Source organism: Rattus norvegicus, chromosome 13 (genome assembly GCF_036323735.1).
Source record: "Rattus norvegicus strain BN/NHsdMcwi chromosome 13, GRCr8, whole genome shotgun sequence".
NCBI lineage: Eukaryota > Metazoa > Chordata > Mammalia > Rodentia > Muridae > Rattus > Rattus norvegicus.
The window spans coordinates 46,408,879-46,435,779 of NC_086031.1; the positions used below are offsets into that span (position 1 = coordinate 46,408,879).

General features: G+C 45.1%; 1 protein-coding gene across 3 annotated transcripts in view; it reads left to right on the forward strand.

Annotated features, from left to right (window-relative positions):
* The first annotated feature begins 533 nt into the window (after positions 1 to 533).
* Dstyk (dual serine/threonine and tyrosine protein kinase) overlaps positions 534 to 26,901 on the forward strand; it is a 48,015-nt gene continuing 21,647 nt past the window's right edge. Inside the window, exons 1-2 of one of the 3 annotated variants that reach the window (NM_199463.2) lie at positions 534 to 867; positions 16,013 to 16,401. In NM_199463.2, the coding sequence (NP_955750.1) occupies positions 603 to 867; positions 16,013 to 16,401 (654 nt within the window). In that variant the 5' untranslated portion in view covers positions 534 to 602. The other 2 variants (XM_006249774.4, XM_063272286.1) reach the window with 2 other exon arrangements.

Genomic DNA, 26,901 nt, shown 5'->3' on the forward strand with positions numbered 1-26,901 from the left:
AGAGCAGATTTAAAAAAAAAAAAAAGTAGACTGCACCACAATCAGGAGAGTTTTCACTATTCTCTGGTTACTTTCAACCAAGTTTCTATTATCTGTTGTATCCATTTGTGGTAACCACAGAGATATTCTGAGCTCGGCTTTTCTCCTTCTACTATTAAAATCTTTCTCCTAGATTTGAGGTACCCCATTTCTGCCGGCGTTCAAACTCCGCGGGTTCTGTCTTCCCTTAGGAATTCGTGTACAGAACAAAAATACATTTTAAACAAGGCGAGTGTAAGCACAGAGATCAGTCGGGGACACCCGCTCGCGCGCTTCCCCGTGGGCGTTGGGGCATTCCACCCAGCCCAGACTACAAATCCCAGGAGCCCGCGCAGCGACGGTGCCTCGGTGAGTTCTTCCCTCGCTCCGCAGGGGAGCGGAGAAAGGTTCTGGCCGGAGCCGGGAGCTCTAGCTTCTCTGCCGCGGCAGTGACGGAGGCTGGAGGCCGCGCTAAGTGCCTGCAGGGGCGTTGGGAGGCGGATTCCGCCTTCTCTGAGCGCTAGGGGGCGGGAGGAGGGGCCGGGCCAGCGGCGCAGCCAGCCGCAAAGACAGCGGGCTGAGCGATGGAGGCCGACGGGCAGTCGTGGTCCGGCGAGTCCGTGTCGGGCCCGGGCCCGGGGGGCGGCGGAATGATCCGCGAGCTGTGCCGGGGCTTCGGCCGCTACCGCCGCTACCTGGGACGGCTGCGGCAGAACCTGCGTGAGACCCAGAAGTTCTTCCGCGACATCAAGTGCTCCCACAGTCACAGTTGTCCCTCCTCCCCCGCGGGCGGCGGCGCGGCGGAGCTTGGCCCTGCCGGCGACGTCGCCGCAGCCCCGCTGCCAGCGGGTAAGGACAGGCCCGAAGGAGAAAGGAAAATTGGAGGGTGGCATCTCCGTCAGCAAAACAACCCCAGGAGGAGGCGGCCAGTGGGAGAGGGCCGCGGCGCGGCGCGGCGCGGGGCCTGGGCCTCCGGGATCTGAGATGAGGTGGGAGGATACCTTCTGGGAGAGGTGGCAAGGGATCGTGACCGGGAGGCAGAATTCGAAAAAGCTAAGCGGAGAGTGGGAAAGTTGCTTTGAATTGGGGTGCTTAGTTTGGGGACCAAGCCCTCCCAGTTAGGCATTAGGCTGGGTGTTCCTGGAGTCCCTTAGGACTGCACTAGTATGTGTGTGTGAGCGTGCACGGTTTGGGTGTGTAAAGTGCTTGCAATCCTGTCAAGAGGCAGCCCTGCGAAGATGTCCTGTAAATAGGATTTGGAGTTGCCAAAGAAAAGGATATCTAATGGGTGTCAGGATTTAATTGGTCAGAGATGTTACTTATACTTATGGTGAAGGAGTTAAGGAATGCTCTGTTGTTGTTGTTGCTGCTGCTGCTGCTGCTGCTGTTGTTGTTGTTGTTGTTGGGGGTGGAGTGGAGCTGCCCTGAGCCCTTGAAGAACTTGCCCTTCTTGACTTGATCCCCCCCTCCCGCCACGGCCCATGGCCCATGTGTCAGAGGCCCCAGATCACTTTAAATACTGTAAGATCTGTGGTCCTCCTCGATGACTTTTAAACTGCAATTGGTGGGGAACTAGAGGGTTTAACATTTAGGAAGTTGATGGGAGAAGCCACTGACATTCCATATGGATAGCTGTATGGGAGACAACCTAACAGCAGGTTTTTATTTCGTGATTCTCAGGCTGCAGTATAGATTAAAATAACCTCAGGAGTGTATTAGAAATGCCATGTCCCAGACTCTGTCTCATGGATTCCGGTTGTTTAACCGTGGTGGGTGGGTCCTAAGAGTCTAATTTAGCAGTCAAAGATGCTGGAGTTATATTATCACTTAAGTTATATTATCACTTAAGGTGAACTTGTCAGTTGGACCCTATACTCTTTGCTACATGTTTAATATCTTAACTTTATCTGAGACTACAGAAGGGCTAGTTTAAAGACATGCTGGTAAGTCCTGATAGGGCCCTCAATGATACTGTTCCTTTGCCCAGGGTAGCAATTTAAAGAGCCCTTGTTTTGGGCCAGCATGGTAGCTTAGCTGGTACATGTACCTACTGCCAAGCCTGATACCCTGAGTTGATCGGGCGAGAACCTCCACACATAGGCCACTGTGCATGCACGTGGGCATGCGGGCACACACACAGTATAGGTATTTTGAAAATATTTTTATTTATTTATTTATTTATTTTTTAATTTTTGGAGACAAGGTTTCTCTGTGTAGCCTTGGCTCTCCCGGAACTAGTTCTTTTAGACCAGGCTGGCTTTGAACTCAGAGATCTGCTTGTCTTTGCCTCCTGAGTGCTGGGATTACAGGTGTGTGCTACCACCACCAGGCAGAAAGGTCTAATTTTACTTCAGGAGATAAAAAGCACTAGGGTGACAACTACCTTTTCTGAAGTTGTGCTTTTGACACTTGCAGAGATTGCTGTCTAGAGGTGAGCTGGGGGCACTGGCCTGCGATGCTATCGGAGAGCAGTTAGCAAGGCAGCTCATACTTCTAGATGGACACAGGGTATGCCTAGCAGTGTTTGGAAGCAGCTTCTCCCATTTGAAGAAGCTTTGCTTCAAAATCCCTCTGCTTCTGCCCTCTCTTTAAAATGACTATTCCAGAGTTACTCTTAAAAACAACAACAACACCACCCAACTCAGTATAGATTTAATTTAGAGAGATGGAGGTTTTCAAAATTTGAAGCATCTTGGTCGGCTTTTGCTTTCTTTAAAGGCAAACCTAAGGCATACAAAAACACCTTTGTATTTTGCTTAATTGGCTTTTCTGGTTGACTGCATCGTGATCTAATTTTTGCATATTTAAACTTTTTTCGCCCTTTGGAATGTGCCCATCTATAAAATCCCAGGAGGGCACCGACGAGAGGGCAGGGAACAATTTGGTTTTGTTCCACACCAGGCTTTCCAGTCAGCACGGAGGGTTTTGGGTTTGGGGGCGAGGCTGCACCAGAGTTTTAGTATCTCTCTCTGCGTCTGGTTGACGGATGCTGTTGTCCTGGTTATTTCCGTAAAGGTGTTAGAATGTAGAGCCAGTCCTTAGAGGACAATTAGTTCTTTGTGCTGGTTGGAGCTTTTTGGTAAGGTCAAAGTCACTTGGAGGGTGTCTCAACTTTCTTTTGTGAGTGTTGGTTTCTGATTAATAGGACTCAGAACATGACAGAATGGGGCACTCAGTCCTTAACCTCACAAGCCCTCCCCTGCTTAATGCAGTGTAGTATTTGGGCAACTGAAGGTCGGAGACTATAATTTGAAGTCACTGGACTAAAAAGATGGCAGCCTTAGAAAGCAATTTATTACATTTCTTTGTATACCATTCGTCATAATGCACTCGTCATAATGTATAATGCCATTTTTAAGATTTTCAGTTTCAACCACAGAGACCTGGGAAGAGCTGCAAACTTCTTTCTTAGTTTGATAGGTTGATATTCACTCAAGTGAGTGCCTGAGATGGGTGGGTTTCCTGTTCCAGCTTGGGCTGTGTAGGTGATGGTAGTGGTTATCTGTTGTTTTTGAGAGGAATTTTGTTTGTACAAAGAAAACTGAAACATAAAAGATGTGTTGATTTGGTTCTCCCTTTGTTGTCCAAGTCATTTTATGTAGCTGTGGGGGAGAAACCTCTCAATCTGTTGAGTTTTTTTTTTTTTTTTTTTTTTTTTTGGTTTTGTTTTGTTTGTTTTTTTTGCTTTGTTATTTATTTTTTTTCTTCTCCTGCTAGAGCATTCAGAAGCAGTGAGATGAAGGCTTTGAACCCTTTTGGGAAAGGCAGGGTAGAGTCTTACAAAATAGAAGAAGGAAAAGTATCCGTCTTACTTTATGATCCAGTGGAGGTCCTGGCTACTGCAGTTTGTCTTAATCTTCTCCATTTTAAGACGTTGCAATGACTCATATGTGTCTGGTAGGAACGCTGTTGCTTGTGTTGCCTCCCTTTGGTCTTAACTGATCATAACCATGTTGTGTCACAGCTTCCTCCTCTGGAGTTGGAGGCTGTAATCCTCCTCACCTCTAGGATTGTTGGAGATAATGTTGCTCAGGTTTAGAGCAGCCATGCTAAGGCTAGTGAGTAACAGCTGCCTTTTGCTTTTGATACAGTCTCCCTGTGTCTTTCTGGGCTGGTCTTAAGTTCCTCTGTTAAATGATCCCTCTGCCTCTGTGTTCATTGCTACCCTCACAGTAGCCATTCTTAAATAGACATATGAGTGCCCCCAGTGCTGCTCAGTGTGCTACATATGGGCGTTAAAGAGTCAAGAAACTGAGTGGATGCCAGTCCTTCCCTCTTTCTCCTCCTTCTTCTCCCTCTCTTCCTTTCAACAGAGTTTCAAAATGTAGCTCAGGCTGGCCTCTAACCTATAACCTGGCCTCACCTCCCGAGTGCGGAGATCGTAGGGTGCAGCCTTACTTTGGCTTGCACTTTTCTCTTAAGAAAGACTAGTTATAATTGTCGTCATTACAGAGAACATACAGAGCTCATATTTGTGTGTCTTGGGTGGTGGGTAAAAAGAAGTTGGAGGCCTGAACTTGATCCCCTGCAGAGGAATAATCTCATACAGGATTTATGCCCAGGTAACACATAAAGCTGAGAGGGAAACAGGAAGGTAGAGTGGCTAGATTATAGGCCTATTTATTTTCAAGACAGGGCTTCACTATGCAGCTCTGGCGGTCCTGGAAAATCCTCTGTAGACCATACTAGCCTTGAACTCATAGAGATCCGCCTGCCTCTGCCTCCCAAGTGCTGGGATTAAAGGTGTGTGCCACCACACCCTCTTGCTTATAGAGCCTTTTTTTTTCTTTCTTTCTTTCTTTTTTTTTTTTTTTCTTTTTTTCAGAGCTGGGGACCGAACCCAGGCCCTTGCGCTTGCTAGTCAAGCGCTCTACCACTGAGCTAAATCCCCAACCCACTTATAGGCCTTTTAAAATGAACTTTAATCCTCAAATTTTCATAGCTGGTTGCTTCTTGTTATCCAATAAATGTGTTTCTCAGTATTCTGTGGCCTCTTTTGGTTACTCTTTTGTATAGATGGGTTGATGGAATTTTAGGAGCAAGGCACTCCACTGAGACGGATGTCCTGGCAATCTGTATCAAAGTTTAATCTGCAATGGCACTGTGCCTGTGACCCCAGCACTTCAGGAGGCTGAGGCAGGAGGATCATGAGTTCATCAGTCTGAGCTGTATATAGAGTTCCAAGCTAGCCTGGGCTTCATAGTGAGACCCTGTTTCAAAAGTCAAAACAACAAACAAAAAAGGATCAGGTTTATCTTACTGCATGATGTGGTAGTCATACTGCTCATCTTACAGAGGTGTGACACTTACAGAAAGTGCTCACCGCTTGGATTTAGATCTCGCCGTGGCTGGAGACTGCAGGTAGGCCCAGTTCTCCAGGCTTCAGTTCCAGTTCTGCTGCTGTGGCTCCTTGTGCTTTCCTACCTGGCTTGGGAATGCAAATGCACTCTTCACCCAGACGGTTGCAAAGGAGCCCTAATTTGGAGCCATTCTTTACTTATTCAGTGAAGAAGATGTGGCAAGGCCTCCTCAGGTCTCCCGAGTGCTGAGATTATAGACTTGACATGCCCAGCTTTAGTATTTATTTTAATCTCCTAAGATTATGCTGGATACACTATTTTTAAAAATCTGTGGACCATGAAGTAAAAATCAATTCCTATGTGAATACACTATATTTACATTATTTCAACCCCTCCCTCTTCTTCCAATGCTTTTATACTTCCCCCATATCCTCCTGTCAAATTCAAACCTATTTCCTTTTCTAGGCAACACACACACACACACACACACACACACACACACACACACACACACCCTACTATAGCAGCTAGTGTTCCATGTATGTTTGTGGGTTTAGGGCTGACCACCTAGGCTTGGGCAACCTATCCTGCTTGTCTCTGAAAAAACTGACTTTCTCTTAGCAGTGAGGCTGGGGTCTTGTAAACCTTTCCCCATGTCGATGTGTTGACTGGTGTGGTCTTGTGCAGGTCTCATGCAGGCAGCCATGTTGTTGAGAGTTTGCATGTGCAACCATGCCCAGCATCTGCAAGGACTTTGTGAAGAAAATATGTATTCAAGGGCTGAAGAGATGGCTCAGCAGTTAGAGCGCTGGCTGCTCTTCCAGAGCCCCCAGGTCTGATTCCTAGCACCTATGCAAGGACTCATGCTCTCCTGTAACTCCAGCTCCATGGGATCTGATGCTCTCTTCTGGCCTCAAGTACTGCACACAGGTGGTATACATACATACATACATACATACATACATACATACATACATACATACACATACATACACTCATATAGAAATTATAATTAAATAAAATCTTTAAAAGGAAACTGTGTGGTTAAATAAAAATCCAGTGTGGTTATTGGTTTTTGCCTGTGAGCTTACTCTTCTCCCATATTGTTTCAGTAGACTAAGAGCGTGGTAAGTGCGCTGTAGGAGCAATCTTTCGGTGTTGAGAACGTTATACAGCAGTAGACACTTGCTTAGTATGTGCAGGGCCCCAGGATGGCGCCTTAGCACTGTAAAACAGCACAGCTGTCCTTTAAAACCAAAACCTGGAAACTGTGGTATTGAAGTAAAGGAAAAGAGAGGTGTCACATTGTGCTCACCGCTTGATTCCTACACACCTTGGTTGTAGTTCTTTCCGCATGATGCTCTGAGAATGTTCGTCTTCCTCTGCTGGCTAGATTGTGAGTGTCTAAGGAGAAAGACTGTCTTTGTGTCTGTGTCCCTGGTCCGATAGTGCTTATGGAATTGCTCTGTATATAATGGGCAAATCCCTATTAAATTATTTCCATTTCTGGTAGATGCTAGAATGATGCCATGAGATCAAATGCAATTTAATTTTCATTTCGGAAGAACATTCCCACACACGTGGAGTTTGGAGTTTTGTAGAATCATCTATGTTTTGCTATTTTGATCCTATGTGCTTTGGATAGATGGTTATGCTTGAGGTCCCCTCTTCTTTTTTTTTTTTTAACTTAAAAACTTTTTATTGAACATGTTAGCAAAAGAGCTTTATTCAAAAGACCTGACAGCACCACATCATCACCAGGCCCTGCATTTCTGCTTCCTTTGCTTCCACTTTCTCAGCTGTGGCCGCAGTGGAGAGGGCAGGCGGGCCTGCCCGCTGGCCGCAGCAGCTGCTGGGGCAGACCCACCAGTCCCTATTGACAGAGAATGTTTCCAGTGTTCCTTGTTTGTTTTTGTCCAAGGTGGGTTCTAATTCTGTTGCATGCTGGGGTGGTCTTAAGTTTGCATGATCCTGCTACCTTATTCTCCTGAGTGGCTGGGACTATAGACATGAGTCCCAGTATCAAGCTGGGCTGAAGTTAGAGTTCATGTCCTATGCAAATAATTGTTTTCATGTCCCAGTGAATGATTTCCATCTAGTACCAACTAGACCAGAGTGCCATCACTGTATGAGAAGTAAGTTCTTGATGTTCATGCCCTCAGCAGCCCTTTATGAAAGCCATCTGACCTAGGGGCCTGAGACTAGGCATTCCAGATTGCAGTTAGCAAGGACGGTTAATAACATTTCACCTGCAGAGGATCTACAGATGTGCTGCCTACTTAACAGTCGCCTGCCTTGGAAGGGGTGGAGTAGGGCATACAAACCTGAAGACCTAAACCAGGCATGGTGGCACACACCTTTAATCCCAGTACTTGGGAGGCAGAGGAAATAGATCTCTGTGAGTTTGAGGCCAGCCTAGTCTTCATAGAGAGCTTCAGAATGGCTAGGGCTATGCAAAGAGACCCTGTCTCAAAAACAAAACAAAGCAAACAGAAGACTGAAGACCCAGACTCCATATGGTAGAAGGCAAAACCAATTCCTCCTGTAAGTTGTCCCCTGACCCTTTACAGGTATATGCACAGTACATAAATAATTCATATTCTCTCTCTCTCTCTCTCTCTCTCTCTCTCTCTCTCTCTCTCTCTCTCTCTTTCGCACAGGCACAGGCACAGGCACACGCACAATGACATTGATAAAGACTTGAGGGATGGAGGTTGGCTCAGTAGCAGAGAGAGATTACCTGATTGCAGGGCCAGGATCACTTTAAAAGGAGTTGAGGTATTCTGACACTCGTGGGTAATGACTGTTATGCTTGTGTGGTCTAGTGCAAAGTTCATCCCATCCCATTACCATTAGGGAGCCTCCTATCTCCATCTTTCTTAGAAAAATGTGAGACTTCTTTGGAAATGTGGGTTCCCTGCCCATAAGGGTACAAGACCTAATGTGAGTTTGCCCTGCATGTGGGGAACAGCATTCAGGACAGTGGGTACTGCCTCTGTGTGTGTGTGTGTGTGTGTGTGTGTGTGTGTGTGTGTGTGTGTGTGTGTAAGGTGTCTTTTTTTATCTCCTGGAACTGGCTGTAGTCCCTTGTGGGGACGCCTAGGCTCCGTACAGGCCCTTTCTGGGCTTGAAGATTTAGTTCTTTGGTGGTCTTGGGCTCATGGAAATTGAGACCTGACAGAGACCTAGCAGTGGTTGTTCTCTTCTTGTTTTGAGCTGTATTAAAAATGGTTTTTGTGAATGTGCCTCTGACATTTAGATCAGAACACTGAAGGAAAGTCAGCCACAGCATGGGGGGCCATCAGCATCCCCTCTCCTCATTCGTAGGGTCAGTCTCACGCAGTACACTTTCGGCCGGCTCTTGAGTAATGTGAATGGTGTGAGTGTATTCCCCAGCTCTGAGCCACGTGGCTGCGAGAATCCTCCGTCCAGGCTCATTTGGAGCTGTGCTTCTGCTCCCTGGGGCACTGTTCTTTGGGCAGGAAGATGAAGTGAGACATAAGAACTGCCTTGCTTTTCACATGTCTAACTAATTGATAAGTCGGAATTGTTCTGAAGAATAATGGCTTGGTTATGTATTCATAAAAGCCTTTGATTTTACAATACATTTCTTTTCTTAAAGTGCCTTTTATCTCTTTACTTGGATTCATGTGAAGTATCTAAATTTAGATTAATCAGATTAAGAGCTTTAATGCCTTACTTATATCAGATTGACTCCACTTTGGTGGCTTTTATCCAGTCCAGAGAGTAAGGAGAGAATTTCCCAAGATTCCCCCATCCCTCTCCTCTTTTTCTCTCCTCTCTTTCTCTCATTCCCTCTGACTCCACACCCCTCCCCCACCCCGACTTTGCAGAGCCCAGATGCAACTAGGTTACAAGACTTGTTTCTATGAAAACTATTTCTGTTCAGATTAGAGAGACCATAGCTGGGCTTTTCTGAGCTTTCTCTTTAGGACTATTCTGTAAAATACACTTTGGCTTTAATGTTGTGAGGACAGGAAGGACAAGGAAGGCTGTGGAGAACAGTAGCTGGTAGGGGCAAAGTCAGTCTTAGTTTTTGGCATACAAGGCCCAACGCCCCTCTGAGAAAATGATTTCATTTTCTCTTGAAAGAACAAGTGACCTTCTCTCTGGTGCTTATTCCATGGAGAGACATAGACATTCCTGCTAGTCTAACCTGGAAACGCTGCCTTATTGAGTGTGGAGGGAGGATGCCTTACTCCTCAGGGAACAGAGGGACCACCTGCAGGCCCTGTAAGGTCAGCTTCTCTGCGGGCTTCTTCACTAATGAACTTGTAAGTAGGCCTTCTATCTGGATCTGGATTCTAAGTTTCATTCTGAACAACTTAGATCAGAGCCCCGAAAACACTCTGTGCCCCCATAGAGGGAGCAGTAAACCAAAGGAAGATCTAGAGGGCAGGAGTGAGAACAAGGAAGGAACTTGGTTTATTGGTTGGTTGGTTGGTTTGAGACAGGGTTTCTCTGTGTAACACCCCTGGCTGTCCTGGAACTCCTTTCACAGGCCCACTCTGGGTCCCAGCTGCTAAAGAGGTCTCCCTTTTTCTTTCCAATCCAGGACAACCTCTGATTTCAGAGGTCTTCCCGTAGTATAACTTCAGCCATTCATTCTCCAGCAGCTGGGCTGGGGCTTTCAGTGGGAGCATTGGCTGTGTGCTTGCATTTCAGCTTTTTCCTTTCCAAACACCACTCCTTCCATCACAGTTCCTTTTCCCACTCGGTCCCAAAGATTCTAAAACTTGGGCTACCTAAACATGTGTTTCTGTAAGGCGGGTGTCTGCTGTATAATTCAGAGTCTTTTGTGTTTAGTGGATACTGGGAGAGTTCCCTAGAAATGATAATGTGTTTCTTGTCTAGAACTTTTTTCTCTAAGCTCCTGGGAATTGTTTCCAGTTTCAGTACTTAGAAGCTCGAGCAGAAAGACTATATAGCATTTCTTTTTCAACTTAGGATCCTTTTCTCTACTCTTGGCACATACATAATGTAATGTGAAATGTCATTACTCATTTTGGAAATGTGTGTTTGTGTCATGGATCCTTTTAGTTAATTATATAATCTATTTAATTTGCACTTAGACAGAATTTATGGTACCTTGCCATAAAAGCACATATTATATATAGAAGTTAAGTTAAAATGAGATAAATAGATAGAAAGACAAAAGAAAACAAAACAAAACTCCTGAAGTGTGGTTGTGGTGGCATACACTTACAACCCTGACAGTAGGAACATAGAGGCAGGAGGATTGTTAAGTTGGAGGCCAGCCTAAGGTATAGAATGAGACATGTCTCAACCAGCTAAACAACTAACCAACCGGCCAACTAACCAACCAACCAACTAACCAACCAACCAACTAACCAACCAACCAACTAACCAACCAACCAACTAACCAATCAACCAACCAACCAACCAACCAACCAACCAACCAACCAACCAACCAAACAAACAAATGAACTGTGGGAAGAAGTGTGCTTGGGCACCAATTAAGACTTGAATGACCCTAAAGTCTTTGTCAGTGACACCTTTCCTTCTTTATCTCAAGGGTCATAACCCAGTATCCTGTAGTAAAACCAGGTTAACAAGGTCACAGTGCAATGATGGCTTGAATTGGAGTTTTATGTGCATGGAGCTTCATAAATGATGGCCCCAAATCTAGGGAACGTGATTGTAGTGCTCAGGGTTTGGTGAAGAGGGGACAGCTGTTAGGACATTATGGGACATGATGTAATAGTATAGAGAAGAGACAGCATGTCTATTCAGTTTTTACATAGCCCTGTTTACTCTCAGCACAAAGCAAGACAGTGCTGAAATCAAGAGAAAAATAAAGTATGGCAGCTCACATCAGTAATCACAACACTCAGGGGCGAGGCAGGGAGATTGCCATGAATTTAAAGCCAGCCTGGGCTACAATGAGAGAGCCTGGCTCAAGAAAAGGAAAAAAGGAATGATTTTCTATCTTTTATGACTGGCTTCAGATGGAGGATTTTCCAATTTCTATGGCTGCCTGGGTGAAGAAAATAGTGAATTCTATGAACTCCTTTGGAGGAGGGTAGAAAACTGGGAGGCAGAAGAATCAGGAGAGGGGCTCTTTTTCAGAGGCCTGTCAATCTTTAAATTGAGGTACTCAGCATGGCAAAGTGCCATATTTTTCGGCAGTCTATTCTGGGTCCCTGGGTCCCAGCAAAACGCAGTAGTGTAAAACGGTGATAGCAAGAGTCATGTTGTTCTAGGTAGTACCGTGAACTGATGGTCCCTGTCCTTTGCTCACCATGAGCACAAGTGATTGAAGGGCTGTGTGTGGGTACAGCCTGTTTGCCATTTCTGCAAATATAACCCAGTGTACCCCAACAGGGCACTAGTGACATAAAATGTCACTTCACTTTTGAGGATTTATACTTCAGATTCAGACAGTAGCACACCCTAGCTGGTGGGAAGACCATTCAGAACGTCTTAGAAAAGCATCTGCAGCTTCCTTTTAGAAAAGGGATTCCAGGAATCTATAGCAATCACTAGTGTTTTTGAGTGTGCGCCAGTCACAAGTAATTCTGCTTATTCGTTTATTTATTTATAAGATTTACCAAGTGTAGTGACACATGCCTTTTATCCTAGCACCGAGGCAGGTGGATTTTTGTGCATTCGAGGCCAGCCTGGTCTACATAATGAGTTCCAGGACAGCGAGGGCTACAAAGTGAGACCCTATATTGAATCCTGTCCTCGCCCCCTCAAGGATTTACTTTCATTCCTGTACATTCTGTGTGTGCCGTGAGTCTCAGGTACCTGTGAGGCCAAGGAAGAGCTTGGATCTCCTGGAGCCAGAGTTCCTGCTTTGTTTGCTGTGAGTGTTGTGACATGAGGGATTCTGAGATTATAAGTTGTCTGACAGGAGGGATGGGCCCTGACCTCATGTCCTCTGAAGGGACCACCGGAGCCGTCTCTCCAGCCCCTGTTTGGTTTTATATAGCTTCTCATTACAGCCCAAGATGGCCCAGACTCTGCCTTACTGCCTCCACTTTCCTAGTGCTGAGATTGCAGCGTGAGCCACCATGCTTTATTCCTCATGGTCTGGAGCAGCATTCATAGGGTCTATATTAGTTTGTTTTAAACTGAAGTCCTGTAATTACCAAATCTTGTTGGTTTAGCCCTGGCTTGGGAAATGGCCAAGGTTGGGCATCGATCGCCTTGTGTCACAGTCGAGACCAAGACACAAGGCTCAAGGCTCTGCACAGCCCGACCTTTACTTCTTAGATAAGTGCAGAAGCCTGAGCGTGTGCTTGCTTGCTCTCTCTCTCTCTCTCTCGCTCTCTCTCTCTCTCTCTCTCTCTCTCTCTCTCTCTCAAGCCTTTATTTCCTAATTTATAAGTGTGGACAAATATTATCTAGTAGAATCAAGTACATTGAGATGAGGCAAATAGATGGGTGTAGAAAGAGATGAAAAATACTATCTAGGACAAATACACGGGATAGCTTACTCCTTTGTGCTTCTTCCTCCTAACTTGCAACCTTTGTTAGAAGGAAATTCAGTCAAGCTAACTCTGTATTTAAAAACAATCACCATGAAGAAAGACAGAGAGATTAAAGCCTTGGTTTGCACTTAGGACAATTTGATTTGAGTTTTCCTGCAGTCAGAGTTGGCAGGGTTAATGTGCGCCAGCTGAGAAGCCTGCTGCTACCTTCTGGCAGCCCATATGCAGATGCTGCTGTATTAATTACCAGAGAAAACCCGATTAACTCACAAGTCCTGTAACTGTCTGCCGGTGGCTGCTGCGACTCAGAAGCAGGTTGCCTTCCTCCCTCCAATGTCAGGCACAGCTTTTGATCTGTTCCTTGGAGATATGCTAAGACTTTATTATAGGTCCTTAGAGCCCCTGGCTAGTCTAGTCACCTTTGATGTGTATTTAATAGTTCAGGAGGAGCTTGCATAATTAAATTAGTGTACAATTTAAAAATAAAAACAGCCAGGCATGGTGACACAGGGCTTAGAAATCAGAGGCAGGAGGATCTCTGAGTTCCAGGCCAGCCTTAACTACTTAGTGCCCAGGCTAGCCAGGGCTACATATTCTGGGACTGTAATAGTAATAACAACCAGACCAGTTAAAACTGGAACTTCAAACTGGAAAGAGTGTTAAAGATGGTCTAACTCTCTCTCAGTTCATAGATGAGCGGTGTGAGGATCAGGAACCCCCCAGGGCTGCTCTCGTGCCAGCTGTGCTCTTTGTCACAGAGGTAATCAGGGAAGGAAGATCATGGCATCTGCTCGAAGCTTCATTTCTCTCATGCACTTACTCAACTCTTACTGACATCTCAGAGAGCAGTGGGAAAGCTTCATGGGGGAAGGAGAGTGTTGGAGAGTGTTATGTTGAAAACCAAGAGACAGCAGTGCCCCCGACAAAGGCCTTCCCAGCTCAGTAGGCTGCACATGGAATCCTGGCAGAGTGCCCGGAAACGGGAAGCACAACTGGGCTCAGCCTCAGCCCCCTTGCCATTGCACACTGGTCCTGGTTGCTTTGACTGTTGCAGTTTGTTTCTGCAGACTATTTTTATAGGCGAGATGGAGCACAGGAAGGTGATGATTTGGGCCAGATGAATAATGGGGTGTGTCTCTGTGGTTTTGGCTGATGCAGCAGGCTTTATTGGCTTTTCTGTTGCTGATCATTTGTGTCAGAGGTGTTGTCCTGACAGAGGCTCTGTTGGGTTTATCATCCACTCTGCTAGAGGGAGCTGCAGTGTTAGAACTCACTGAGGGCTGTTGGTTTGCTTTACGTATAAAACAGCTTCCATGATAGGAACGTCAAGGCCATCAGCTGGAACAGACACTTGTCACTTAAGTGAGAGTCTGGCAAGGGCCAGGAAAAGAGGAGACTGTGATCTGTAGGCGAAAGTGAAGGCAGGCTAGCTGACATCCTCTTTCCAAATGCTGCAGTTGTTTTCTTCACAGCTACTGTCTGTGGAAAGATGGAGCGCTTTAGGAGTGCTGGTTCACTTGAAGCTGGTCATCACCGTGCTGTACTTTGCAAGTGTAGTAGAGTCACTTTTGTAGACAGCTCTTCACGACCAATGGATTCTGACACAGAACAAATATGTAACCTTCAGACACTGTCAGTCGTTGTGTTAGGCACTGAGGATGCGGAGAATTGGGAAATGTCTTCATGGTTTGATTCTTAGAAACAGTAATGGAAGAACCCCTCTCTGCATGGTATACATTATGATATATAGTGAGCGGAGGTGCATGGGGTGCAAGACTTGCTCATTGCTCTTTCCCAAGTAGTCACTCAGAGAAGCGTTGGCACCTTTCTGCTTCAGAGTCTGTGACAGAGATTAGACCAGCGTGTAGCCTGGTGTTCATTCGTATACTTACTGAATACCTTGCACAGAAATGGGCACTAGGAAATGCTCTCTAAACTTCCAGAGGAGCCCATCTCCTTCCCAAGAGAGTAGGTTTCCTGTTTTAGTGTTGCTGATAGATGTCCTGAGGCCAGGGTGCTGCATTCATAGACAGGCATGAAACAGAAGACCATGACAAATGTAGGGAGGGACTTAGGGAGGACAGACCTCTTTTCTGGTGATGCATGGCACTTGTGGAAGATCAGGGAGCATGGGACAGGTATGTTCTGACGTAGAACTACCTTTTCAATGAGTCAGACCTCTTGCTGGTTGCTTCAGGAATGAAACAGCCCACAAATGGCTCAATATAATATATTGTTGGGTGACTAAGGCAGTTAGGATCTCGGTGTTACCACCTTTACCTTAGATGTTGGCAGATCCCACTGCTGAAGCAGCTGAGGGTGGTGGGTACTCACTTGAGCATTTCCAGGAGCCCAGGCCACAGTCTTTCTCAAACAGGTTTTCAAGCTGTTTGGTCTCTGTAATACTACTGTAATGTGTTTGAGGAAGTGAGTCCTTTAGATTAATGGTGGTATCCTCAAAGGAGATTATTTTTCAGATAACATCCCTTAGATTTGCCTAGATTTCATCCTGCTGGTCAGTTTTGTCCCTCTGTCTTTTAGCCATCAACAGAAAGAGTATGGCTTGATTAGTAGTATAGATCTCAATTAAGCATCCAGTGTCCTGAGAAAACTTGGCAGTTGGGGTACTGTCAGCAGCTGCCAGGGTAATGAGCCTCAAAGCGCCGTGTTAGAGCTCAGGCCGTCTCGGAGAGGTTTCCACTGCCCCTCCTCCCATGTGTATTTACTAGCATTTGGGTATAAAATAAGTTTAAATGAGGAGCATAAGTTAAAACTGCAAAGGGTGGGGATTTAAAAGTGTTATGCATTCAAACATTCTGCCTTCTATCAGAACGAAGGTTTTAATTTTTATGCATTTATTTCTATTTGGACCAGATCCTAGTTATTGCCCAAGTTAATGATCTGGCATTTGCGATGGAATTCTTGTAAACTTCTTAAGATGTCCTTCCACTATACCAGAGAGGAGGTGCTACCAAGCCACTGTCACCTTTTGTAGTATGCACCTTGTTTTCCATGATGAGCTAGCCTCGTGACTCTCTCTGACATTTGAAGAACGTTTTCTGACCAGTGAATTTTCCCAATAGCTCCTTTAACCAAAAGTCTCCTGAAGTGTTCCCTCTAGGGCTCTGTCGTTCTGGATGAGTTTCTGTCCGAGTCTCTGACCCCCTCACTCTTTATCTACTTCTTTTTTCTCCACTTTCCCCATTCCCCAACCAGGCCAGCTGAGCTGCATTTCCTTTCCACCTATGGAAGAGAAGTATCTGCAGCAGATCGTGGATCACCTCCCCTGTATACTGATCCTCGGCCAGGACTGTAATGCCAAGTGCCAGCTGTTGAACCTGCTGTTGGCGGTGCGGGTGCTTCCCACCCTCAAGCTGGACAGTGACGAGAGCTGTAAGCTTCGGCGCCTCCGCTTCACCTACGGGACTCGGACTCAGGTCAGCCTGGCGCTGCCCGGTCAGTATGAGCTGGTGCACACACTGGCTTCCCACCAGGACAACTGGGAGACCATCCCTGAGGAGGACCTGGAGGTTCAAGAAGACAGTGAGGACACTGCCCGTGTGTTAGCTGACCTTGAGGTGACAATGCACCATGCTCTCCTACAGGTACCGGCACACACATGCCTGGCTTTTAGAAAAGAATCTGCTGATGGATTCTGGGCTCTGACAGGAACATAGGATGAGAGGACTGTAATTGATGGAGCTGGATGAGGACGGGATGGCAGTTTCATGCCTCTGCTCATCAACTTCAGGGCCCTGGGGAACATCCGTCTCCACCAGACAGGAGAGGATATGTGATTGCTGCATCTTGACAGGATCTTACAGGGTAGTTAGTATCAAAGTTAGGAGGCCCCTTTGGCTTAGGTAAGAAGAGACTGCTAGAACTGTCTCTAGCCATCTCTTTCTAAAGAGACAGTAAGATGATGAATAGTTAATATTTTTCGTAGAACTGAGACCATGGGAAATTTTGTATTGCTTTCTCATCAGTGTTGGCTGTTATCTTACTGCGTGGGGCAGCCCATTTTTCCGACCTGACAAGGAACCCAGTCTGATTCACATAAGGGAATAAAGCAGCCCTTTTATTGAAGAATACCTTGGCTTCTTGTTTATGTAAACTCTTAAAGACAGCACAGGTGCCATGCATCTCCTAAGCTACCCTGCTTTCTCCACCATTCCCACCTTGGAGTAGGCCATGTAGAGCAGAGTTGGGCTTGAAGGGCATGTGATGGTGGGGCCAGTGTGACAGCCCAAAATTAAGGGTTCATCACCTTGTCTGCTATGCTATGGTTGGCCAGCTAACTTGGGAGAGTGCTTCTGCCTTTGTCCCTCTCTGCCTCTCTCTGAGACAGTTGGTCTTTGGTGGGAGCTATCTTCCCACTTCCTTCTCACGGTTCTTTTCTCTTTATAATGCGCTGGAGAGGAATAGTAGCAGTCTCCATGCTCTCTCAGTTCAGTTTTGGTGGTGGGTTTCCTGTTTTCAGGCATCCACTGCTGAGTTACACAGCAGCTCTCTTTGGTTTATTTTTCTAGGGTTTTAATTCTGTCTGTGTATGTATCTATGTCTGTCTGTCTGTCTCATCTAACATCTATCTATCTTGCTGTGTACAAGCCAGAGCAGTATGTCAGGTGCCTTCCTCAGTCACTTTCCACCTTATTTTTTCAAAGATCTACTTTTATTTGTGTGTATTAATGTTTTACCTGTAAGTATGGCTGTGCTTCACATGTACGCAGAGCCTGTGGAGGTCAGAAGAGAGCATTGGATCCATGGCAGTGGAGTCATATAGGGTAGTTAGCTGCTAGGTGCTGCTGGGACTCAAGCCTGGGTCTTCTGGAAGAGCAGCCAGTGTACTTACTTGCTGGGCCATCTTTCCTGTCCTTCCTCCTTAGTTTTAGAGACGGGGTCTCACTGTACCTGAAGGTTACTGTGCCAGCTGAGCTGGCCAGCCAGCAAGCTCCTGCCTCCCAACTAGGGTTACAAGCCCTCCCCGCCATGCCTGGCTTTACAGGAACACTAGGGATTTGAACTCAGGTCTTATGGCTTTCATAGCAAGTACTTTTACCTATTGAGCTGTCTTCACAGACCCTTGGTTTTGGCTTCTAATGTTAATTTGCTTTTTCTTCCATGAATTGAATTGATATAATAAAGTCACTACAAGGAAAGCACAAGTTGTTCTATGTATATGTGAGCACATGTTTTACTACTGAGAGCTCCCATGGCTTGCTGCTGATAGATTTGAAGGGTGCGCGTGCGCGCGCACACACACACACACACACACACACACACACACACACACACACACACACACACAGGCACACACACCAAGATCATAATTGAGGAGGGTACTAGGGTTACAATACCAGAGCAGCCTTTTCTTGGCGTGGTTAAAATGAAATTCTTGAGAAATTCTCCGGTTTCTCATGCTCTTTCCTGTGGCCGAGGCTTCCCTTAAGCAGTTTCTCCAGATTTGCTTTCTTCTCCAGTGGTTTTGATGTGGCACTGGGGCACTGGGAGCAGACTCCGGGGATTCTAACTTTAGCTTCCTATGATGCTAAGTCTGCTGGGTGGGAGGTGTGAGGGTGGGATAGGGGTTGTGGCCTCTGTGGATTTGGCCACCACTCTTTTACCACAGACTTTCATCTGTTGAATAATCAAAGATGCTTAGCTCAATTCTTGGAGCAGAGCACAGCTACCTGAAGAGTGTGCATGCCCATGAAAAGTATTTTGTTCAGCTCCAGCTATATTTAGGATCAGTGAGTTCATGCTTCTATTTGATTTGGAGAGGGGGTAGCAAAGAAAGGAAACATTTAGCTAAAGGAAAACAAAATTGAATTAGGGGAAATGGATGTCCCTTTGAGCTGCCAAACTATCAAAGCAGAATTTCCTCCTGCCTCTTACACAGTGGTCAGTCTTCTGATGTGCTAAAGTCCTCATAACCTCACCATTTATTTTCAGCATATTCCATAATGGACCAACTTCAACTCACACTGCATGGTATTGCCAGCTTGTTAGTTCTGGATCCCTCGAGACTCATGGTTTGTATTTCAATAAGAGGAACATTGTTAAGCCATTAGTATTTGAGACCTTACCTAGTGTTCAAATTTGGCATTTTCTCCATTTGGCAGCACATTTCATAATTCCTCACACAAAGTATTTTATATGCAAAAGCACTCTCCCTTCCCTACCCTCACCTACTTTCTGGCATCTGCATCTGCCCACCTCCTTTCAACATTTCTTCTTACAGGGCTAATGGAATGCTTGTCTGCCTTACACCAATATAGTCTGCTGGTGGTGATGGTGTGCGTGTGTGTGTGTGTGTGTGTGTGTGTGTGTGTGTGTGTGCGTGAGAGAGAGAGAGAGAGAGAGAGAGAGAGAGAGAGAGAGGGAGGGAGAGAGGGAGGGAGAGAGAGAGAGAGAGAGAGAGAGAGAGAGAGAGAGAGGGAGAGAGAGAGAGGACACGCACGCCCACCCGCCAGTGTGTTTCTTTTGTAAAGACTCAGTTTGCTCAGCCTAGGAGGATTCCTGCAGCCTTGGCAGTGCTTCCTTTATTGTGGCCGTTACATAATTTCAGTTGCTCTGAAGTTGTTCTTCCTCTTTCTTTTCCTCCTCCCCTCTCTCTTCTCTCCTCCTTGTCCTCCACCATCATCATCAGGTCTTTGTTATTCATTTTGCACAAGCTGGCCTCGAACTTAGAATTCTTCTGCCTCAGCCTCCCACACTCTGGGATTCTAGATATGAGCCACCACAGACACTGTGTTGTTCTGCCCTTATCAGGAGCTTGTCTGTCCCACCAGAGGTTTCTGGACCTTTGGGAAATGTAGTTGTCACCTGGCAGCTAGCCTGCCAGGAGCAAGGTTATTAGCTCATCATGATGTCCAGTGAGATATTTGAGGGAACTGAGGAAGAATAATACTTCCAGACAAGGTCTTACTTATTTACTTTGCAAATATTTGTAACTAACCAGTTATAGTGATAAAATCTTCTCTTCATAAGTCCAACTGTCAGTGGGAATAACTTGTTTTTAATACATACACTAATTTTTTATTATATTTTAGCAGTTAATGCTTTCAAAATCCAGTTACCCCAAAGAATCATAAGAGAACAAAAATTTTATACAAAATTTAACTCTGAAATTTCTTAAGATTTTTGCTAGGAGACTAGCTTTTCTCAGGTTCTAGCTAGTTATTAGCATTTATTCTTGTGCCTAATAAAACAAATACTGTATGTTACCTTTCTTAGTTAGGGCTTCCTTTGTTGTGATGAAACACAGTGACCAAAGGGCAGGAGGGAGGGAAGGGCTAGTTGGTTTATACTTCTATGTTGATGTTCATTGTAGAAGGAAGTCAGGACTGGAATTCAGGGCCTAGAAGCAGGAGCGGAGGCGGGGCCGTGGAGGGTGCTGCTTATGGCTTGCTCCTCATGGCTTGCTCAGCCTGCTTTCTTTCAGGACCCAGGACCGCCAGCACAGGGCCTTTAATTACATGCTGCTTTGTCTGCAGACTGTAGTAGATAGATGAAAAGATAAGTGTTGGTGGGTAAGAAGTAGACTAGAAGGCTGTGGAGAGATGCTGTTGGGAGGAAGGAGTACAAGGAATTAGGTCCAGATGGTTGTTCTAAGAGAGAGGAGAGGAGGGTAGTTAGACTCTTCAAAGCAAAGAAGTGAAGAGTGAGATTTTAGATAATTGAAAAAAAATTACTTTATGGGTCAACAAAGGAGAAACTGAAATGATGTGTCAGATAGGATATAGGAAGTTCAGACCAACATTAAATCATGAATACCTTGGAGACGTAAGCTGGGCTTTTTTTTCCTAACATTCTTACCTTCCCCCTGTACATAGCACATATACAATGAAATGCAGCCATCCTGCTTACACTGTGTGCCAAGAAAACCAGGAACACCTGTTATATGTTAATGCATATACTGAGAAGATGAGTGGTTTAAAGGAGAATGGGTGGTTTTGTTTTTGTTTGTTTGTTTGCTTTATTTTTGGTACTGGGGATTGAACCCAAGCGTGAGTCCTATCAGTAAACCTCCAGCAATATTTTTAGTTTTTAAAACTCCTATCCAGGAGCTGGGATGCAGTTTGTTTAGTAGATGTCCTAGCAAGTTTTTGTCAACTTCACACCAGCTAGAGTCATCAGAGAGGAGAGAGCCTCAGTTGAGGAAATGCCTCCATGAGGTCTGCTCTAGGCAAGCCCATGGGCACTTTCTTAATTAGTGATCAGTGGGGGAGGCCCAGCCCATTGTGGGTGGGGCCATTCTTGGGCCGGTGGGCCTGGGGTCTATAGAAAGCTTGCTGAACAAACCAGTAAGCAGCCTCCCTTCAAGGCCTCTGTATCAGCTCCTGCCTCCAGGTTCCTGTCCCATTTTGAGCTCTTGTTCTGACTTTCTTTGATGAACAGTGATATGGAAATGTCAGCCAAATAAACCCTTTCCTCTCCAACTTGCTTTTGGTCATGGTATTTTATCACAGCAATAGTAATCCTAAGACAGTGAAACGCTTGTCTAGTATGCACAAAGCCCTGGGTTCTGCCCCAACACAGCATAAATAAGGCTTACCTGTAATTTTAGCACTCAGAAGGTAGAGGCAGGAAGATCACTCATATAGGACTGCCTTTGGCTGCAGAGTTTGGGGCCACCTGGGTTATCTGAAATCCTGCCTCAAGAAAACAATCCTGGGCCAGGCATGGTGGTACACGTACTCACTCCAGCATTGGGAGGCAGAGGCAGGTGGACCTTTGTGAGTTTAAAGCCAGCCTAGTTTACGGAGTGAGTTTCAGGATATCTATAGCTATGTAGAGACTCTATCAAAAAAAAAAAAAAAAAAAAAAGAAAAGAAAAGAAAGAAAAAAGAATCATAAAGTTTTATTGGTACCGCAGTGGCCTTGTTATCTCTTAAAAGAGCACTTGCTACTGAGGCTGTCTTTTCTCAGTTCACGTTAGCTCTTGGGGGTTATCTGACAGTTTGAAGTCATAATCTTCCTCTTTCATCGTCTCCCTTTGCTACCACCACTATCTTGCAGCATACTTTTTTCTTTTTCCTTTCAGAACCTCAGTTATGTCTCCCTCTGAGGAACAGCTGGTGTGGGAAGGGAGTCTTCCTCTAGTCAGCCTCAGAGCCTCAGGAGATGGAAAGGCCTGTCAGTAGGCAGAAACTTGATTGTTAAGCTTCGTGAAAGTATTTTCTCTGTGATTCTTTAATGATACCTCAGCCATAATTTTTTTTTTAACTTTGCAGCCAGCATACTTTCTAAGCATAGCGTAAGATCTCTGCTTGGCATATCGTGCCTTCTGTAACTCTTTCAGAACTTCCCTCACATCAAATCAGACAGTTGCTGATACATAGTAGGTCATCAGTAACTGATTAAACACAGCCTTTGTTGCTAAGTAGCAATCTGGGTTTGTCACTTAGCTGTGTGACTGTGAAAATTGGGCTGTCCTGTGGGATTGACACTAAAATGAGACAAATTGTATGGAGAACCCAACAGTGTCTGGCACATAATAAACCACATCCTTCTTCCATTTGGGTGTATAAATTGGTGGTTTGGGGCTTTTCAGTTTTGTCTTTATTTTTTTCTTTTAAGACAGGGTTTCTCTGTGTAGCCCTGTGTAAACCAGGTTGTCCTCAGACTCACAGAGATCTACTGCTTCTGTGGAACACACACACACACACACACTCGGACACTTTAATTTTTTTGTTTTTTTGGTTTTTTTTTTGGAAAGAACAGAGTTCCTATTTTCTCAGTCATTTGTCTCTTCCCTGATAATCAGCCAAATATGGACTTTAACTTTTTTCAACCTGAAATCCTTGTGCCACCTAACTTCTCGTTATCCAGCTTTATTAGAGATAAACTTCTTCATAATTCATTATTATTTGCTTTTATAATAAAATTGAAGAAGAAAGTTGATTAAGAAAATAAATAGTAAGAGGCATATAAAAATTTAATTCCCATCTTTTTCTTTTCCTTCTGTTTTTCCTCATAAACGGTAGAATAAAGCTCCAGCCAGGTCCTGCTGAGATGAGCTTCTATCCATTCTGTGTGCTTCTGGGACAAAGCTCTGGGGTAGCCTCACATTAACCCGTTTCCTAGGAGGCACCTCATGGCCTCGAAACCATTTACTTGAAGCTCCCCTCTTGTAGACTATCTGTACCAACCAGAATCAATATATTGTGTACAAACGACAAGAGTGTGCAGTATTTTCTTCAGTATGAAATTAGCAGTCAAAAGCGGAGGGCAGGTAAGATGGCTCAGTGGTAAGATGGGGGAAAGTGAGCAAGCTGAAGACCTGAGTTTGCTCCCAGCACCCATGGTGGAAGCAGAGAACCAGTTCCCCAAGTTGTCCTCTGACCTCTATCTATGAGCAATGGCACATGGCCACCTGCACTCTCTCACACATCAGACAAACCATAATAATAAATAAGGCTAAGTTTTAAGAAAGTGGAAGTGAATTCAGTGTCAATCCTGAAAAATAATAAAACTTTTCAAGTGCCAATGAGAGGGAAAAGGAGGAAAATGGAGGTAAAGATAGGTAGGATTCTCTTCGTGACAGAGAGACCTTGAAGATCTGCCCTGTGGAGGACACCAGACAGGGTGGGCTTCTCCAGTCCTTCCCCAAGCCACACTGTGTAAGTGGCTCTGGGAGGTGGGACTATTACTAGATTAGCGTATGTTGTTTTCCAAACCCAAGTCACCTGCCACTTCTCAACTTCACCCTCAATATGCAATTGTTTGCTGGTTGAGTCACAGAATAATCACCTGTCTTAGTTAGGGTTTCTGTTGCTGTGATAAACACCATGACCAAAAGCAACTCGGGGAGGAAAGGGTGTATCTCAGTTCTCAGGTCACACTCTATCAGAGTGAAGTCAGGGCAGGGTCACCAGGCAGGAACCGGAAGGTAGGAGCCGAGCTGAGACCATGGGGAAGTGCTGCCCACTGGCTTGCTCCTCATGGCTTGCCCAGACTGGTGTCTTATAGCACCTAGGCCACCTGACAGGAGTGACACCACGCACAGTGGGCTGGGCCCCTCACATCAGTCACTAATATGAACATGCCTCACAGGCTTCCCTTCAGCCCCATCTTAAGGAGACATGTCTTCAAGTGTTGTCCCCTCCTCGTACATAACTCTAGCTTGTCTCAGGTTGACAAGAACAAACATCGTCCTTTATGTGACCGAGCTTTAGCGGTGTGCTGTGAGCAAGTGTTCCTTCCAAGAAGAAGAGGGATTTTTAGTATGCAGTCGGCCTTCTTCAGTGCTTGAGAGATGGCTGCTTTCATTTGCCACCATATGTGGAAGACAAAACCAAGAGCTGTGGTTCTGGTGTTGGAGAGTAACAAGCACCCTTCTTTTCATTTCTGTGGGGTCCATGACTTTGTGCAGAATGTATGTATGTACAGGAGAACTCTCCTATTGTGATTCAAGTGGAACTTAGGGGCTTCTATCATCCCCTGAGTTCCTTTCCTTGATTAAAGAGTAAAGGTTTTCTTATTGCTTCAAACAGCCGTTTCAGATAACTGTGTGTGAGCAAGGCATGTGTTTGTCAATTCACCACAGTTACGTATTATGTGCCTTCTAAGTTACAGGCCCTGTTCTGGGTGCTAGGAAGGTATATAACCTTCATGAAGTAGACAGTTGAGGTCACACTTTGGACACGGGACAGCTCTAGTTCACCCAACTCAGTATTAATTATTATTTTTTACTCTGCCTTGAGAGGCCAGCACTGGTTTCCCCTTTTCTTTACACCTGTAAGGTTAAGTCATCCCTTAACCTTAGTCATATTACAGAATCGCAAAGCACATTGCAGTCTAGGTTTATTGATCGTTGCTTGAGTGACAGCCTGCAGCTCCTTGTGGCTTCTGACACAACGTGTAGGAGAGCTGAGACCAGCTGCACAGTGACCTGACTGGGCATGGGAGAAGAGAGAACTATTTTTGTTTTCTGTCCAGTTTTGTTTAGTACAATGTATATTTACAAATATCCAGACATTGTAGTACTTTTAGCACTCAAGGCAGGAAGATTGAAAAGTTTGAGCCTACTTTGTGCTACCTAGTGAGTTGAAGGCCAGAGAGCATATGTGGAAATCTGCCTCAGAACAAAACACATCCCCTAAAAGGAAACAAAACACCTCCCCTAACATGAAACAACCAACACCACAAAACAACACCTCAGAGGTTTAGGAAGGAATATACAGTTTTTCTCAAAGGTGCCAGTCTATCATCACAAAACCTTTAATCTGCCAGGTGTGGTGGTGCATGCCTACAATTCCAGCACTTCAGATGTGAGGCAGGAGGATTGACACAAGTTTGCAGCCAACATGTAATATGTAGCAAGTTTTAGGCCACCTGTTTTAGTTAGAGTTTTACTGCTGTGAACAGACACCATGACCAAGACAACTCTTATAAGGACAACATTTAATTGGGGCTGGCTTACAGGTTCAGAGGTTCAGTCCATTATCATCAAGGTGGATACCAGGCAGGCATGGTGCAGGAGGAGCTGAGAGTTCCACATCTTCATCTGAAGGCTGCTAGCAGAATACTGGTTTCCAGGCAGCTAGGATGAGGGTCTTAAAGCCCATGCCCACAGTGGCACACTTCTTCTAACAAAGCCACACCTCCAAATAGTGCCACTCCTTGGGCCAAGCATATTTAAACCATCACCCCAGCCAAGGCTATATAGCAAGTCCTGAGAGTGAGCTCAGAGAATGTACTGTGTTAACTTTTAGAAAATGCTTCCCTAAAGTTGCTGACTCTCCAGCACATATAAGTCAGGGTAGCAAACGGTGTCTTGTACAGCAAGGTGGGAGTCAGACTAGTTTTCTAACCAGAACACATTCTCTGCCATTTAAGACACAGACACAGTCTGAAAGAAAGAAAGAAAGAAAGAAAGAAAGAAAGAAAGAAAGAAAGAAAGAAAGAAAGAAAGAAAGAGAAAGAAAGAAAGAAAGAGAAAGAAAGAAAGGGAAGAAAGAAAGAAAGAAGGAAAGAAAGAAGAAAGGAAGAAAGAAAGAAACCCTTACTCAAAATTTTTCTTTTCTTTTTTTTTTTTTTTTTGTTCTTTTTTTTTTTTTCGGAGCTGGGGACTGAACCCAGGACCTTGCGCTTCCTAGGTAAGCGCTCTACCACTGAGCTAAATCCCCAGCCCCCAAAAATTTTCTTATAATGAGTTTGTACCTATGAATAAATGAAGTCAGCTAACTGTTCTTCCCTTGTGGTCTCTTTCCTCTCTCTTCCTCCTTCCCTCCTCTCTTTGTTTTTTGAGACAGGGTTTTTCTGCATATCCTTCACTATCCTGGAACTCACTCTGTAGCCCAGGCTGGCCTTAAATTCACAGAGATCTACCTGCCTCTGCCACCTGGGTGCAGAGATTAAAGGCCTCTGCCCCCACTGCCTGGCTCTTTCTTTTCTCTTAAAGGATGGTGTTGGTCTTACATGTGGACTTGGCAGTTTTGACTAATGGTTTTGTAATACATAACGTGATCCTTTAAGGAAAACCTGAAATTTTGTCTTAGAAAAAAATTTTTTTTTAAAGATTTATTTATTTTATATATGTGAGTACACTGTCGCTGTCCTCACCAGAGGAGGGCATCAGATCCCATTACAGATGGTTGTGAGCCACCATGTGGTTGCTGGGAATTGAACTCAGAACCTCTGGAAGAGCAGTCAGTGCTCTTAACCTCTGAGCCATCTCTCCAGCCCTATCTTAGAAAATTTAACCAAATAAAATTCTTCTGAAAAATTAATTTGATGAGATATATCTTTTACTCATTCTTTGACAATTTCATAATGTAAACAATGTCTCTTCATTGTATCTATTCCTAATTCTCCCTCCCCTCTCACTCTTCCTATGCAGCTAACTGTCCACATCCCCACGTCATGCCTCCCCTTTTGTAACCCATTTAGACCCATCAGTGCTGCCTGTTGGAATGTTGCCTGGTCCTGGGCAGCTCACCATAGCTTGAGTGAGTTCATGAGTACACTGCCATGTCTTTTCCAGAAGATGGCGTTTCTCAGCATCCCTTCAGCATCCTCTGGCTCTTAAATTCTTTCTGTCCCCCTTTTCCACAATGTTTCCTGAGCCTTAATGTGTGTGGGGGCTTATATAGATGTCC